The 15,437-nt window shown below is 44.7% G+C and overlaps 1 protein-coding gene across 1 annotated transcript in view; it reads left to right on the forward strand.

The window, feature by feature from the left end:
* Nucleotides 1–14,094, forward strand: part of LOC126529284 (uncharacterized) — a 43,695-nt gene extending 29,601 nt beyond the window's left edge. Inside the window, exons 8-11 of the mRNA XM_050176884.3 lie at nucleotides 3,906–4,058; nucleotides 8,623–8,756; nucleotides 10,491–10,575; nucleotides 13,743–14,094. Of these exons, the coding sequence (XP_050032841.1) occupies nucleotides 3,906–4,058; nucleotides 8,623–8,756; nucleotides 10,491–10,575; nucleotides 13,743–13,886 (516 nt within the window). The 3' untranslated portion in view covers nucleotides 13,887–14,094. The remainder of the gene's footprint in view (nucleotides 1–3,905; nucleotides 4,059–8,622; nucleotides 8,757–10,490; nucleotides 10,576–13,742) is intronic.
* The last annotated feature ends 1,343 nt before the right edge of the window (nucleotides 14,095–15,437 follow it).

The following is a 15,437-nucleotide window of genomic DNA, read 5'->3' on the forward strand; positions in this document are numbered from 1 at the left end:
ATGTGTATCGCAAAAAAGTTTGGTATACGTGCGCATACTCCATAGTCGAAATAGCAAAAGCTCATGTGGGGACAACATTCAAAACCGATGAATTTGTGGAGCACAGTTTGCATTGGCAATGTCGTAGAGTCAAGGTCGCACTTTGACGACGCACATCGTGATGGGCCAATGTGAAATGCACTCATGGCCTCGACCGATTTTTCCTGCGGTGCTGGAGTTGTATTCCAGCACCGTGGGAAGAAAACAGCCAGTTGATTTTATCGTCAAAATTAGTTTTCCGGCCTGCTTTATAATTGAGACTTTTTTGACACCCTGTTCGTATCCATAAACATTAGTCAGTGACTGTATTTAAAATACTTTCTGCACACAAAGTGAAGAGCCAGAGAGAGGCAATGCATGGGAGTTCAGTGCAGACACCCTGCCACTGACAAACGGTCGGAACCAAAGGCTTCTCCATTGCCTAGGTAACCCTTGCACACCTGCTGAGTCGGCATGCTGCCGCCACATTTCTTCTTTTCTCTCCGTTCCTTGTTCGCTCGCTCCTCGTCTACTCCTCCTCCTCTTTCGTATCGCCCTTGTCGCTCTCCCCTCAGCCGGCACGCCTATTCGAGAAGTGTACTCACTGCCTTGCTTGTCTGCGGGATTTTTTGGCAACCTCATTATAATCGATATTTCATCTTGCGCAGCTATACTATAAGTGTTATGTGGATACATTGAGTTCTTTGGGAAGAGAAATGGGAGTCGTGAAAGATCACATCACATCCGGTTCAGCACTGTAAGTGGTTATGTTATAAGTAGTCTGAGTTGTACAGTTGAGCCTCAATATATAACGAACACAAATATTTATTAACAGTACTTCGGAAGCTCGAACAAGTGGGGTTTTATGTGATGGTGGGCAGGTTACAATAATTTTCATTGATGCAAATGTAATCAAAACTCTATATATTTATAAAGAAAACAACACAAGTTGGCAAAACAAAGATTACCTAACAGTTGTAGTTTGTAAATGGAAATAACAAGTAAAAAGCAAGTAATTCGTAAATGGCGCTCACAGCTAAAATGTTAAATGGCACTGACCCTAAAAATGAACAGAATGTGCAATTTACATTCTAGAAACGTTAATAAAGCAGACAGCTCCAGTGTGGTGCAAATGAGTAGAAGAACCCTCAACAATCGCAAGTGGTACAGCTGTGCCAAAGTGCTACATACCCAAAATTCATTACGAGTTATGCATTAGTTCGAATTTTCAAGTTTCAACAATTGGGACTTCACTAGCTGTATCTGGTAATCGCTAAAAAGCGCAACACATCGATTGGGCCTTTGAAGTCGGATCTGTGACAAGTGTAGGCAGTTTTTAAATATACAGTCAACTTCCGTTAATTCCACCCTGAAAGGGCTGACAAAATCGATCGAGTTATCTGGCAGGTCGAATTAAACGAGATGCAGAAAAATTCCAAAACACACCACCGATTCATCTGGCAATATGTGCACAAATCTAGCACGCCTCCAAATCAAACACACGCAAACTTTCTATGGGTCCAAAGTAGTAAACTAACATACAAATCACCCGCCGTGGTTGCTCAGTGGCTATGGTGTTAGGCTGCTGAGCACGAGGTCGCGGGATCAAATCCCGGCCACGGCGGCCGCATTTCGATGGGGGCGAAATGCGAAAACACCCGTGTACTTAGATTTAGGTGCACGTTAAAGAACCCCAGGTGGTCAAAATTTCCGGAGTCCTCCACTACGGCGTGCCTCATAATCAGAAAGTGGTTTTGGCACGTAAAACCCCATAATCTAATTTAATTTAATTTTAACATACAAATGACATTTCTGCGACCCTATTATTTAGCAAGGAAAATGTTGCACAACTGCGGCCAGTTGCCTGACGTTAGCTTCCCCACACGTTTTTAATTTAGGAAATCAGCTTTGCCGCAGTACATACGTTTTACGCGGCAAAGCATGCAAACGTTGTGAAGGTGGTTTTGGTTTTGTGTCCGACTGCACCACGCAGGCAATTCTTGGCCCAATAATCTTTCAAAAGAAAAGTGTGCTTTAGAATAGGGTCAATACTGTAATCAAACATTATGAGCTAAGTTATTGCTTGAAAATCTTCCTAAGGTGGTCCAAAAATAGACATTTTTAAGGAGAGATGACGTGTGCTCAAAGCATTCACTATCCCCTAAGCTCCTCCAAGAAAGACGGTGCCACTAAAGGGGTCGCCATTGGGGTCATCACAAGGGTCAGATGCGTGCATGCTGACAGGTCTAGTTCGAATCACCCAGTGAAAGCCAGTTTTAGGATCAAGATAGCGAAAGTTTGGGCCTATACAAATGTACAGATGCTAGCCGGGTCCTTCGCCCGGGTTCTAATTAACAAAAAGATCAAATGAACCCCACTCGAATTAATGGAAGTCTACTGTACTGCAGCAGTTAATACAAAAAGAAAGGACTAGTGTGAAAATTGCAATTACTTCATTAAGCTGCTCCAGATCTGTAATTTGAAGCTCTGGAAATGACTTTCTTCCCCCTTAATCCACTCCAAATTAAAGATAGTATTCTTCAAAATCAAGACTTTGCTGCTTTAAAGATTACTCCAAAAGCTGTTTCAACAGTCCCACTCTTGAACAATAATAAAGCTCAATGTTGGTTTTGAATTAGAAGATAAGTAGATAATGCTAGAAGGGCTGGCATTTCATTTAGCAACTGTCTACAGAAGCAGAATGAGGACTATCAGTGGGGTTCATATGACAGTAATGTGTTAGCATTAGTTTTCCGCCGTCAAAGACAGGGTGTCCTTCGCTACTTTTAACTGTACAGAACACACATTGCAACTGCTAAAATGGCTATCAGAACGCGTGACACTTGTCGGGACTGAAGTGGATCTGCTGACAGCCGAGCACCAACTGTGCGACGCTGCATTTCAGCAAGCTTCATGCTCCACTTTAGTCACGTGCCTCCTCCCCTTCCACCTGTGTCGGCCTCGTCTCCACTCATCTTTTGCTGTGCACAAGCCAGCAGGTGGGTTTTCGTTCGCATTACCATTATGGTGCTGCTGCACTTAAAATGAACATGGATGTGATATAGCCTGCACGCATCACAGGTAAACAGCTTTATGGTAATGGGTACGTCCTGAGATGCGGGGCATACATGAGATAATGGGGTTGTTAGACGGCAGACTCTGGTGTAGCTTATGAAACAGACAAAGCCTATCTATATATCATTCTGCGTTTACAGGTTAGGTAAGTTACTTTTCAATTTTAGGCTAGTGGCACTTGCGTGGCATGACTTTCACTTCATCCTGTGAAAGTAAATCTGGCCCTGTGGTTTTAAATGGATTCAAGAGTTTTACACAGATTAATGTGGTGTAGGGCCCATATGGCGGGACTGAATTATTGCTTACAGTCAAACCTTGCTATAATGAACCTCGAATTAACAAGATTCGTGATTTAACAAAGTTTTTCGCTGTGAGTACAACTTTGCTGTAGTGAGGTTCGACTGTATAACCAAGTGATTCTAAAATGTTTCTCGCCAAAGTCAGCCTGTTATGAATCTGTGCTTATAATGAATAACTGATTTAACAAACATATTTTTGTTTTAGATAGGGCTTCATTATAATGAAGTTCAACTGTCTTTCTTTTACTGGTCTTCATTTTACTGGAGCAGTTCATAAAAATAAATTTTAAAATTTCATTTGCGAGGACAGCACCTGTCCTGTAAGTTACTTTTATAATTTTCCTTGTCTTGTTGCACTGTTCAAATCAGCTGTGATCCTTCGTTTATTTTTTTCCCTACAAGCAGGCCGACAGTCAGTGCAGTCAGTCGAAAGAAACTATTTTACCTTGATGACCTACCCTGTGATCAAGTGCACACTTTCTACACATCGCAGCATTTCTTTATTGTTTGCAGAATGAGCTAGACGCACAGAGGCAACTGCACCAGGCCATCGATGCACTGGAGAACGACCGGCGGCAGCAAGCGGCACAGCTCAAGCGTCACCACGATGAGCGCAACCGGATCATGCGCTCACGGCGGCTCTCCTACAAGCACCGGCAGCAGCAGGTTAGTCAGCCTGCTTATGGGTAGGGATGCCACAGGGGAAGGAAGAAAAAATTTCACGTGACAATGACAATGTGGAAGCCTTGTCACGAGATGCATAAATGAAAGGCTCGTGGGAAATAGGCCCTCACCATGTGATAGGCAAGCAGAAATTTCTGGCTGCCGAGTGCAGTGAGAGTATGGGAGAGAGTCGACCGGAGAGCAGGTGGCAAGGGCGTCACGAGGGCGTCACTGAAAGGGGGTACGAACCAAACAACGCCTTGAAAGGTCCGGCAACCTTGGGGGGGGGGGCCTTCTTCCTAACAGCCAAGACGCTGATAGACCTCCAAAGGGGCGAGGGAAAGGGGGCTTCAGAGGAGGCTGGCTTGCCGAGGCTAGCTGCCTGACATCATGCTCCCTCCTAGTGGTTGTTTCCTTTTTCTTTCTCATGGTAACCAGGGCTAGGTTCTGGTTGTCATCATCTTCGACCTGCCTACATCTACTGCGAAAAAAATTCCTCTATCAGCCTTAGAGTTCCCATTAAGGATCACGAGAGGGAAATCTGGTGCCAGCAGCTATGGGAGCTGCAAGCATGATGATTAGTGATGAAGAATTTGGAAGGATTACACATGCATGCAGAAACTCGTTGCCTTCATACGTTTAGGAAAATATGTTTGCTTGAAAATTGAGGAAGATAAAGTGTAATGCGTAATTCCACGAGAGCTCCTGAAGCCATAAACACAAATGTTAGACAAATGCATGCATGTCAGCCATTATTCCCATAGTAGCTGGACGATTGCACTGCTAGAGTTCCCTGTAGTAAGTTTTGTGCAGCATTCTGCATGCCCAGCGATTTCCAGTTACCCCTGTTTTGCATCAGTTTTCTTCACACCACCAGTTGGCAATCTGTGTCACTTGCTTAACTGGTTCCCTACCGTAGAGAAAATGACCGCCTTTTCAACGTCACACTAGATTTTTTTTCTGAAGGAACTATTCAACTCGAAATTGTGTGCAATACAGGAAAGGAAAGCAGAACGTTCTTTCCAGGCACAGAAAGTTTATTAACGAGTTCTATGCGGTAACATAATATCATAATTGCCAAAAACAAGATTGTTGACTAAAACTTAAAATATTCTTGTACATGAAAAGAAAAAAAATTCTATAAAGATTGTGAAATACACAAAATGTTTCACCTTCCAGTTGCCAGTATCTGTGAAAAAATTTAAATTTTTGTCATGAACAGTACTGCTGCTACAAAAAATTAGCTGGCAACCCTGTAGTTGTGCATGCCATGTTGCAAAGTGGTTCCTTAATGCAAAACACAGGGGAACACTGCAAGTCTTGCGGTAAATGTTATTTTTTGCATGGTTTTTATTGACTTGGCATTTTTTGAAATTCTTTTATGAGCTCATTTAACTGGCCGGTATTGAATGGCTTGAAATGGTGGGAGAGCACAAACTTGCGGTGCACCCGACGTCATTGCACTCCGAATTTATTTCAGATAAAACGGCAGCATCCTCTGACTCACTGCTGCTCGGGCCGTTGAAAAAGAAACAAAAAACAATCAACTGCAGACACTGCGGAAGCGCAATGTTCGCAATTTCTTTGAGCGTGCGCAGTGTTTGCGGGGCTGCATATTTTCGATCAACTTCCACGTCTCTCAAGCCCGTTGGGAAATCTCCACCACGCGAAAAGAAAGCTAACTGTATTGAAAACGAAACTGTAGTTTTTACACTACAAGCTAGATGGTGCAGTGGGATCAGGAGGGCCACGGAAGGTCTCGAAAATGGCGCTCAAAAGCTTGGTTAGTGGGCTAATAATGCTGAATGGGCATGGTAGGGAAAAAGTTAATGCAGTTGGACCATTTGTTAAATGTAGGCATCCTGCTGTTGCTGTATCTCTTCCCCTTGTTTATAACTTTTAGCAGCCTTAGCGATGTGCAACATGCTTGCCTAACATTTATCTCTATGGCACTGTACGCAGCTGCACATCAGTTAACCCTTTGAGGGCTGTATTCTTTTAAAAAAATGCGTCATCCAGGAGCCACATTTTTAAACGGCAGATAGAAATTTTTCAGTGACTTATTTCGAGAAAAAAAAAAAGAAACGCTGAATTTTTTTTTGTGACAATGAAGTAAATTTTTTTGAAGTGTGTAGTTTTATACACAGTTTATTGTTGAATGCATACATAGATAAACTAGGTTGTGACCACATATGATTTGTATCCGCCAGCTTACATGTATGGCGGTGACCATAAAAGGGGTGACCATTAAAGGGGCAAACTAAAAACAAAAAAAAAATGTGCTGTTCTCCCTCTGCTATCTTGGTGTAGTAGCTGCAGGATTTTTATGATTTTTAAGGTTCATGGGTTGGAAGACATTCAAGTGCCAGCATGCCCTTGTCAGACTAGATCCATCTGCAGCCAACACCACTGTCCTCTTCTTGCCTCCTGATGCTTTTTTTCTCTCTCAGGGTGTCTACCAAACGGGAAAACCGGCAAAACCGGGAAGTCCCAGGGAATTTGAATAGTCTGGAAAAACTCAGGGAATTTGTGCTTTTATCGGGGAAAATTAGCTGTAACTTTATTGAAAGGGAACGAAAGTCATGTTAATGCTGGCTCCAGTAACAGAGGAATTGCAACGTATCGTCATTGACACCGTGTCATCGGTACGAGGTATTGCCAGAGTAGTTAACGACCGATTTTCCAGACGCCGGATTTTTCTAACATGCCCGATAATTCGCACGGCTTTGCGGCACCACCACGTACTCCATATAGTCGATGTATATTGCCCTGACTGCAGGTCTCAAATAGCATTAATTAAAGCCACCACCGCCGCCATTTTGATTATCTCGCCGCCTCGAACCGGCACTCTCGCACGCAGATCCGCTGGCAGCCGTAGCCATCACCGCGGCAACGTTAGGCCTATCTGCCTCTACGTTCGCTATTAAGCTTCTTGCCGTGTGGTGCTGTGTTTTTCATTGAAAGAATTCGCCGTTGTCAGCAATGGTACCGCCTCCGCCTTTGTAATCCTCGCGATTGGCTTTGAAGCTCGCAGAGCACAGCGCGTTGCGCAATGCGTCTCCGAAAGTTAGCTTTGCCTTAGTACAGCAGTGTTACGCGGTGAAGGATAACAAGCGTGGGAACGGGCAATTCTCAAGGGACACATTATGTATTCCTTAATTATACACGCGTGCACCCCCTCTCCTGTCACAGTACGAGCGCCGATGTGCCTAATGAGTGTACTGGCAGGCCTTAAGAGCTTTTTCGGGTGTGCCTGTGGCAATTTTAGCCCTTAAGGGCAGTTAAAGACATGCATTCATTTTTTTCGGACTGCCCGATTTTTCGGATGTTCTTGCGCCCCCTAGGGAGTCCGAAAAATCGGACGTTGACTGTGCAACTGACCAAGACGATGCTTCAAATGATCCACGGGGTGAACGCGTGGCAGAAGGAGGATGAGAACAGAAAGGACCGACGCACCATGCAAGGAATTAAGGGGAAGGAAGCGTGCCGCCGTCTCTTTGAAGGAGCTTGAGATCAAAAAACAAAGTGTTGGCTGACACCGAGATGTAGGTGTCCCTCATTCAAACCAAAATGAACTCTTTAAAGCAGTGAAACCCAACACTGAGATGTTGTGTTCAAGCAATCACTTTCGAACTCCAGGAAAATCACTGATCGGAGCCGAAAGCTGTTGCGCGGCCTCCAGACCCTGCTCCCTCAACTGCTATGTGTGTGTTTGCAGGATTAAATAGGTTATACTGGTTTGAGAGAGTTGGCATCTGTATTCTGTGACGGCAGGCATTGCACATAAACTAGAGGACAATAACAGGTAAACAGACGCTTCATGCTTCTGTGTCATCACATGTTTGTCACCTAGATTGTGCGCAAAACCTGCCACCATGTAGAAGCCTGAGAAGTGTCCTCAAACACTTCTCAGGCTTACACTTTGTAGCGTTTTTATGTGAAGGTGTTATACGTGCCCCATGAAGCAGAAAATGCAGTGTCCGTCCGGCTCTCATCCGTAAAACATCCGCAAAATCCGATGGTACCAAAACCCACGTGACCAAGTGATGCCGTCAAATTCCCGGCGCTGGACCTGCTGCGGCTCCGAAATCCCACGGTGAACAGCCATGGCGCGGACAGACGCTGTGGCCCACACCCGAAAAATTTACTTTGACCAATTCGAAAATTGACTTGGCCCACCCCCAAAAGTGACATTGCTGAAGTCGAAAATTTAGTTGACTCACATTCAAAACCAACCTGCCCTACTCCGAAAATTGACTTTGCCCACCCTCAAAATTGACTTTGCCCATCAAGCACAAAACCAAGTGAAAAGTTTCGTGCTGAAGAGTCATACTGCTTTCTTATTCAGCGCACTTAAGGAGGCTTAAGTGCCTCTGGAAGTTTTTTCTGTGAGGTCCCTTCCCCTCCTGTGCTTTGTGGGGACTAACAAACTTTCAATTATGGATTGCAGTGCTGCATTTTTGTTGACATTTGTGTTGACTTACCAAGGATGAGCACTTTGGGAGAGCATTAAAAAAAGCGGATGCTTTGTCTTGCCCATCTGTTTTGTTTCTTGTCTGTTTCGTAGATGCTGCAAGAAACGTTCAAGGAGAGCATCCGTGCACGGAAACAGGACCTTGTTGACATCCAAGCCGCCGTGCGTGAGCGACAGGTCCGGGAGCAGGACAGGCACCAAGTCTACCTGGCTTCACTCGAAAACTTGTATCCTTGATGCAATGAACTGTTTGCTTGCTTGTTAGTTTATTCATTATATATATATATATATATATATATATATATATATATACTTACTTGCGCGTACAAGTAAGAGAACTCTTTAAAAGGAATCGCATATTTTGCCCGTGTTAGTTTGAGCTGGGGAAGAGAAAACAGATATGCAAATATTGGGCAGCTGAGTGTGCAGAGGAGCATGGCAACTGCAGTTTCACAGACAGGCACGGTGCACGATTGAATGCTACACTTTGTCGTTCTTGTTGTCTCTGTTGCGTTAGGACCCATCGAGGAAACACATTGCACACCAGTATCGGAATCAGCCTCAGCCATGCCTTTGATTACACTTCCTCTGGGACTGGCTCACAAGGAGCTTCGTGCGAATGTTGCCACTGAGGGCTGGCAAGTGTCCTGTGCAATGCTATTGAATTAAGAATGCTTGTCAGGCGTGGGCATTGTTGGCGAGCTCCACACAATGTCGCTAGCGTTACGTTGCATTGAAACTTGATGATCGGCAACCCTTGTCTTGCACTAGGTGATTCTAAGTCGTTCCTGCAGATTTCCTCATTTCGTCACACCACGTAGTTTTCTACCCTCCTCAACTGCACTTCCCTTCCCATGGCACCTATTCTGCGACTCTAATGAACCACTGTTTATCTGTCCTCGGACATTATATGGCATGCCCAGCTTCATTTCTTCCTGTTAGTGTCCACCGGAATACTGGCTACCACATTTTGCTGTGTAATCCACGCTGCTGTCTTCCCGCCTCCTAATGTCACGCCTAAAATTTTTTGTTCCATCGCTCGTGGCATGATCCTTAACTTCTTCAAATGCTCCTTTGTTAACCCTCCCCAAGCTTTCTGCCCCATCTGTTGGCACCGGTGGAATGCAATGTTTGTGCACTTTCTTTTCAAGGACAGCAGTAAGGCGCTGGTCATTTCTTGGGCAGGCCTGCCATATGTGCTCCAACCGATTTTTCCTACCCAATCTCATCCTCATGGTGCCGGTTCTCTTTGAGCAATTGGCTTAGATAAACGCATGCTTGCACAGATTTTAGAAGTCGACTGCCCATCCTGAATGCTCATTTTCTTGCCAAGCTATCAAGTATTACTGTTGCACTGAAACTTACGAGAAGATGTATGGTGCACTATACTTGCGGACAACTTTCCATGGTATAGAAGGGAAAGCTACGGAGAGAAAATGCGCACAAGTAAGATAACTCTTTAAAAGAAATCCCATATTCTGTCCGTGTTAGTTTGAGCTGGGGAAGAGAAAACATGAACATCTCATTTACAGCAACAAAATAAGAGAAATCACACTACTGAGTGGTAAATATTACTTGTTCTGCTTCCTTTTTCTTTTTTTGCATTTGGGCAAATGCGAAACCGTTGCTTGTGGAAGCTACACTGACTCAGTATCTGTTTAAAAAAATTGAAGGCGCTTTCAAACTCTTCCGGCGTTCTTGGCACAGTAATACATCTGCAGTAATACAGTAATACATGTCCCTTCATTGGCAGTGAAAGTTGTCACTGAGTTTGCACCTGCAGGATCAACCTGCTGGGAGTTCCGTGTGGGCAACAAGAACAAAGATCAGTGACTGTCCTTTGTAATCCTATTTATGATTAATTAAAGTAGTCATTAGATGTGCGTATCGTTGGGGGTCTCCACGGGATGTTGCCAATGTATTGAGTGCCTCCTTGACCTCTAATGTCACGCACACCACAGCTACCAGACGCAGCTCTCTCTGCTCACGGAGTCGCTGGCCAAGGAGAAGGTGGAGATGAAGCAGCGAGCCGCAGCTCAGAGCAGGGTGAGTGAGACTGACTGAACGCCTTGCCTCAAAGGTTGGCATTGAGGCTGCTGCTTGGACAGTGTGTACTGAAGCTTGGCAGTGTGTTGATTTGGGGCTAATTGCAAGAGAGTCGTAGTTCAAACATGGCTATAAAGAAGATTGCATCCAACGCGAAAATGCCATCATTATAATATATCCAATATTTATTTTAAGGGAATGTACGGTGCTCAGCGATTCACATGCAATACTCAAATTGTGTGGCGACCAACGCTTGTGCCGCTGAGGAGCACTGGAGGGGCCAACTGCAGTGATCGTGCATCACAAATACTCTCCCTGTTGATGCAAACTATTCTGTATCAGCTCAGTTTCCCAGTGCCCACCAGTGGCACAAGGGCTGGCAGCCAAGTGCTCCGAGTATTGAGCACGTTAATGTGCTGAAAACTGAGAAAAAAAAAAAAAAGAAACAAAGGGGAAAAAAAGATGTGACTGATCCTATGCGAAAGAGATTCAAGTGGAATGCCTCAAAATTGGGTGCAATAGGTGTCCTGTCAATTTTGATGGCCCATTAGCAGCTTCCCATGCCAATACATGACAAACGAAGAGCACTAATTGCAAATGTGGTTCGTTCCATCAATAATTAACCATGAATAACAATTAAATGAAGCTTGAAAATGTCGATGAAGTCAACAGTGATAGAGAGCCTCCAGATGAACCAAGAATTTTCACAAGAGAGATGTTAAACAGCTCTAGTAGTACAGTCAAACGCCTCTACAGTGAAATGACCTGTAGAAGGAAGGATTGACTATGGGGTCCTAGTAGTATTCCTATCTTTCACATGTATTGTGAGTGCCTCCACAACAAAGACCACTACAACAAATTGGCCTGTACAACGAAGCAATTTAGGCGTCCCCGACGGCTGGTTTGTTGCTTTACAATGAACGACACGTGGCAGTGGCACCACTGCCCTCTGCAGAAATCACCAAGGTGCACTCTACACATGTACTAATGGCAGCGCTAGCGATGCACTTGATGAGCGTGCCAATGTCAGGAGTAGTCCTGCTGCACTGCTCCAGGAATACCCAAACTTCTGCGGTGCGTGTTGTGATGCATCCGCGGGTGCAATGGCTGACGAATACGTCGCAGTTGAAGACAACGGGAAGCAGTCGTTACTGACGACCGACATCTTCAAAGCCGTCTAGGGCAGAAACAATGCGAATGTCACCAAAGGCAACATTGGTAAAGATCCTGTAAATGAACCAAGTTTAGCATTTTGATGGCAAGAGAGGCGATAGCAGCATTCGCCGCTCTGCCGCTCTGCTTTGCGCAGCTTCTGTGTTTTGCCGCAGAGCATGCTGCGAACTTTGGTGCAATAAGGTTGACTGTAGTCGCACACTCTGTCAGACAAAGTGTGCGCACAGAAATTAGTGACATAATTCACTTAGTCTCACCTTAATTCATGAAGGGTTTTCTTGTGTTGAATGTGCTTACAGACTGCAGTGGTGGAACAGCTGTGCAAGATTATTCCAAGAGTGAACCTTTGCGCCATCGTGCTCCAAAATGGCATTTTAGTGGCAAGTTGCGCCAAGCCTGTGCCAAAGAAGCATAAAAGCTGCCTCGCTACTAAAACTGGAACAAATACCTATAGCACATGACCCTCTGTGTCATGAGGTTGGCTGCAGTTGTACATTTTGCCAAATGAAATGGGTAGAAATAAATTGATGACGTATTTCACTGTTGAATTAAAGTTTTGTTTTGCTATGAATGTGCTTAGCCTGCTTTATTGTGAGCTGTTGCAGTCAGTGCTTAAGGTTTCTCTTTGCTCGAGGGGGGAGGGGGGCGAAGGGGGCTCCCACACATATGCGGGATGCTTGCATGTGTATTTGTGTGTAGGCGGGAGAGTGGTGTGTACGTGTGCATATGTTACTGATCACCGTGTAAGGTATGGCTGGGCCCTCCATTAAACGTTCCTTGTGGGCTGGGGGGGCCTGCCATCCCCTCCCCCATCGAGTCCCCCTGACTTTAAGCCCTGATTATGGTGCTTGATCTTTACAGTGAATTGTCCTTGGAACAAAAGATTTTGAAGATCCCAAGGATTTTGTTGCAAAAGCGGTTGTCTCTGATGGACTTTAATGGGCAGTCGTATAATAAGATATAGCTGCAGCCTAGTTGGATATCTCATTTAGTATTCAGGTGACTGGTGCTAAAACAAGACAGGAAAGGAAGAGAGAGGTGTCTGTGGAGCATTTGGCTACATCTGTCATGCTTTAGTGCTGGTCACGTCTCTTCAAAGCTGTTTTGAGGCGTTTTATACTGCGGCGACCATTATAAGCTTGAAACTGCTTGCCATTTCCACCCATGCATCCTTTTCATTGGGCAGTTGTTGTCGTCAGGCCACCTTCTCATTTTCAGCTTCACCCTCATCATGTGAAGACATGTCGCGTTAACCCTGTGCCTATGGCGTTGTGCCCCTGGACTTGAGGTCGTGGGTTCAGTGCTGGCCGCATTTTGATGGGGAAAAATTTTAAACATGCTCCTGTACTTAGATTTGGGTGCATCTGAAGGAACCCCAGGTGGTCAAAATTAATCCACTATAGCGTGCTTCATAACCAGGTTGTGACTTTGGCACGTGAAGCCCGAGAATTTAATTTTTTCGCCATGCATTGAAGAAAAGTGAAGCCTTGCCCACCACTGCCAATGAAAATTTAGATTATGCCTCTGCGGCAATGTGCAGTTGGTAGCTGGGTGCTACCAGCTGGGTAGCTGGGTAGCTGGGTGCACTGTGCTACCTCATAGCCCTGGCCCTGGCACTTTGTGCAAGTACTTGTGTTCCATGCAGACTCTAAGAGTGGTGGCAATTGTGCACATATCTTGGAAGCTACAGCAGGCAGTACTGTAGCAGACGACGAGAATGTCTACATTGCAAAGGAAGTTGTTCTTGACGAGATAGCGAGGTACGCTGCGAGAGTCCTCTGCTACCGCAGTAAACGAGTTCATAGCCAGAGGGATCGTTGGAGTCTGGCAGTTTCTTTTTTGCTTTAATTACTCACCGTTCACGTGCTGTATTTATCTGCTGTTTCTGTCAACCATGTTTCCTTAGCTTGTCATCAGTAAGGAAAAGAACAGTCGTAGCAAAACTATTGGGCGCAGCTAGTTTTCTTGCAGCTTTTCCATTTATCTCGTCCCAGGTGCTCGAGAGAATGCGGCGCGACTTCAAGGAGCAGTTGGAAGCCGAGACACAAAACCTGTACCGTCTTGTGGCCCAGCCACAGGAGGGCTGGGTGTCCACGAACCAAGCCGTGCCAAGCCAGAAGCGAAGCAGACGTGTCTGAAGCTTACAGCACCAGACTACACGACCCTTCTTTCCATTCCGAGTCATCTTTTGCTGCCATCATCACTGCCATCATCGCTGCCATCATTACACAATTCTTGGCCTTGAACAGGCCCTGTTGACTTCAGTCAGAAAATTTTTTCAACTTGAGTTCCGCGGCTTTTATCACTGGACCAAACTTAGGAAAATAAAGGTATTTAATTTCTGTCGGCTTGTCATCTTCTACATAAGCTACCTTTCAATGACCCCTTCAGGCACCACTGTATTCTAGCCTTTGAAATTTCGCCACATATTCTGCATTTTTAGAGTCATGAAAGGCATCCTGCTGCACAACAGATAAAACTTTAATTCTTCAGTGGGTTTTGTCAAGGTTACAGAATGTGGACTCCATGCGGGGACTTCAGAAAGAAATGTCAGGTGTGAGAACATAAACTATTTCATGTCTTGCATACCTGCAAAGTACCGGTCCAGCTACTTGAACTAGTGTACGCCTGATGTAAAATTGTTAAAAAACGAAAGAAGTGAACCTGTCCCATGATGACGTACTGACACTGAGAGCAAACACCGAGATCTTTCAACTCATTTTACCAAAACACCCACATATATTATTCAAACTTGCAGCACAGGTCCAATAGGAAGTGCTTCAATATGTTTGCGATAACATTTAAATATCATTTTCATCATTGCTTTTGCTTTTTACACACTATCTTGGCGTGCAAGGGCACAGTACATGAAGGGGATAAAGTGTGGAGGCTATAGGAGGCTATAGGAGGCTTAGTTGGAATCTAGTTTTTTCCTGACACTGCGGAATTTCATTACTAGAGTGCGATAACTCGGCCATCATGCATGCTTCACTGCACATAGCACAGTGCTGCTAGATCACCGTCAGCGGAAACGTTCGTGTTTGAGGAAAGATTATTTTAAAATTCATTTTGCTACTTTCTTTTTCTTTTTATCAATATTAGAGGTACTACATTGTTTTCAAATTGAGAATCACACAATGTTTGTATGCGCATGTCCTCAAAACCAAAACTGACTTGTTTCAGCACCCGTGCCGGAAGTTTACATGCTGGCCACATGATGTCGCCGCACTACTTGTCACTTTAGGCGCACGCGTTCATATTTGGAATGGCCAGATATTCATGCTGCCCACGTGTCTTCCCTCGTGAGATGTGTAGAGCAGGCGCCACAGCCTCACAGACGCGTACAATGAGCGTCGTGTGGTCGGACCTTTAGAGCAGTTAAATATTTTACGTTGGTGATAGACATCCTTTGCGCATTCTTTCTGGCACAAATCAATTTCAGCAGTTTTAGCCATGTGTGTCGCGAAGATGTAGCTGATGTTTGGCAAGTCTCTCACCGTGCCTGCCAATTTTCTTTTTATGTTCTAAATAACTGTTCTTGTTTTAAAATTAAATGTCCTGCCAGATGACAGAAATTAGAGGCTAAATGACTAATTATTGACATAAGATGATTTTGTAATGAGAAATGAGCTAGTATAAGAAGGTTAATATTGACCCTTTTTACAGTGATCCCGTGGGTGCTGCCATGT

Source organism: Dermacentor andersoni, chromosome 8 (assembly GCF_023375885.2).
Source record: "Dermacentor andersoni chromosome 8, qqDerAnde1_hic_scaffold, whole genome shotgun sequence".
In the NCBI taxonomy this organism is placed as follows: Eukaryota; Metazoa; Arthropoda; class Arachnida; order Ixodida; family Ixodidae; genus Dermacentor; species Dermacentor andersoni.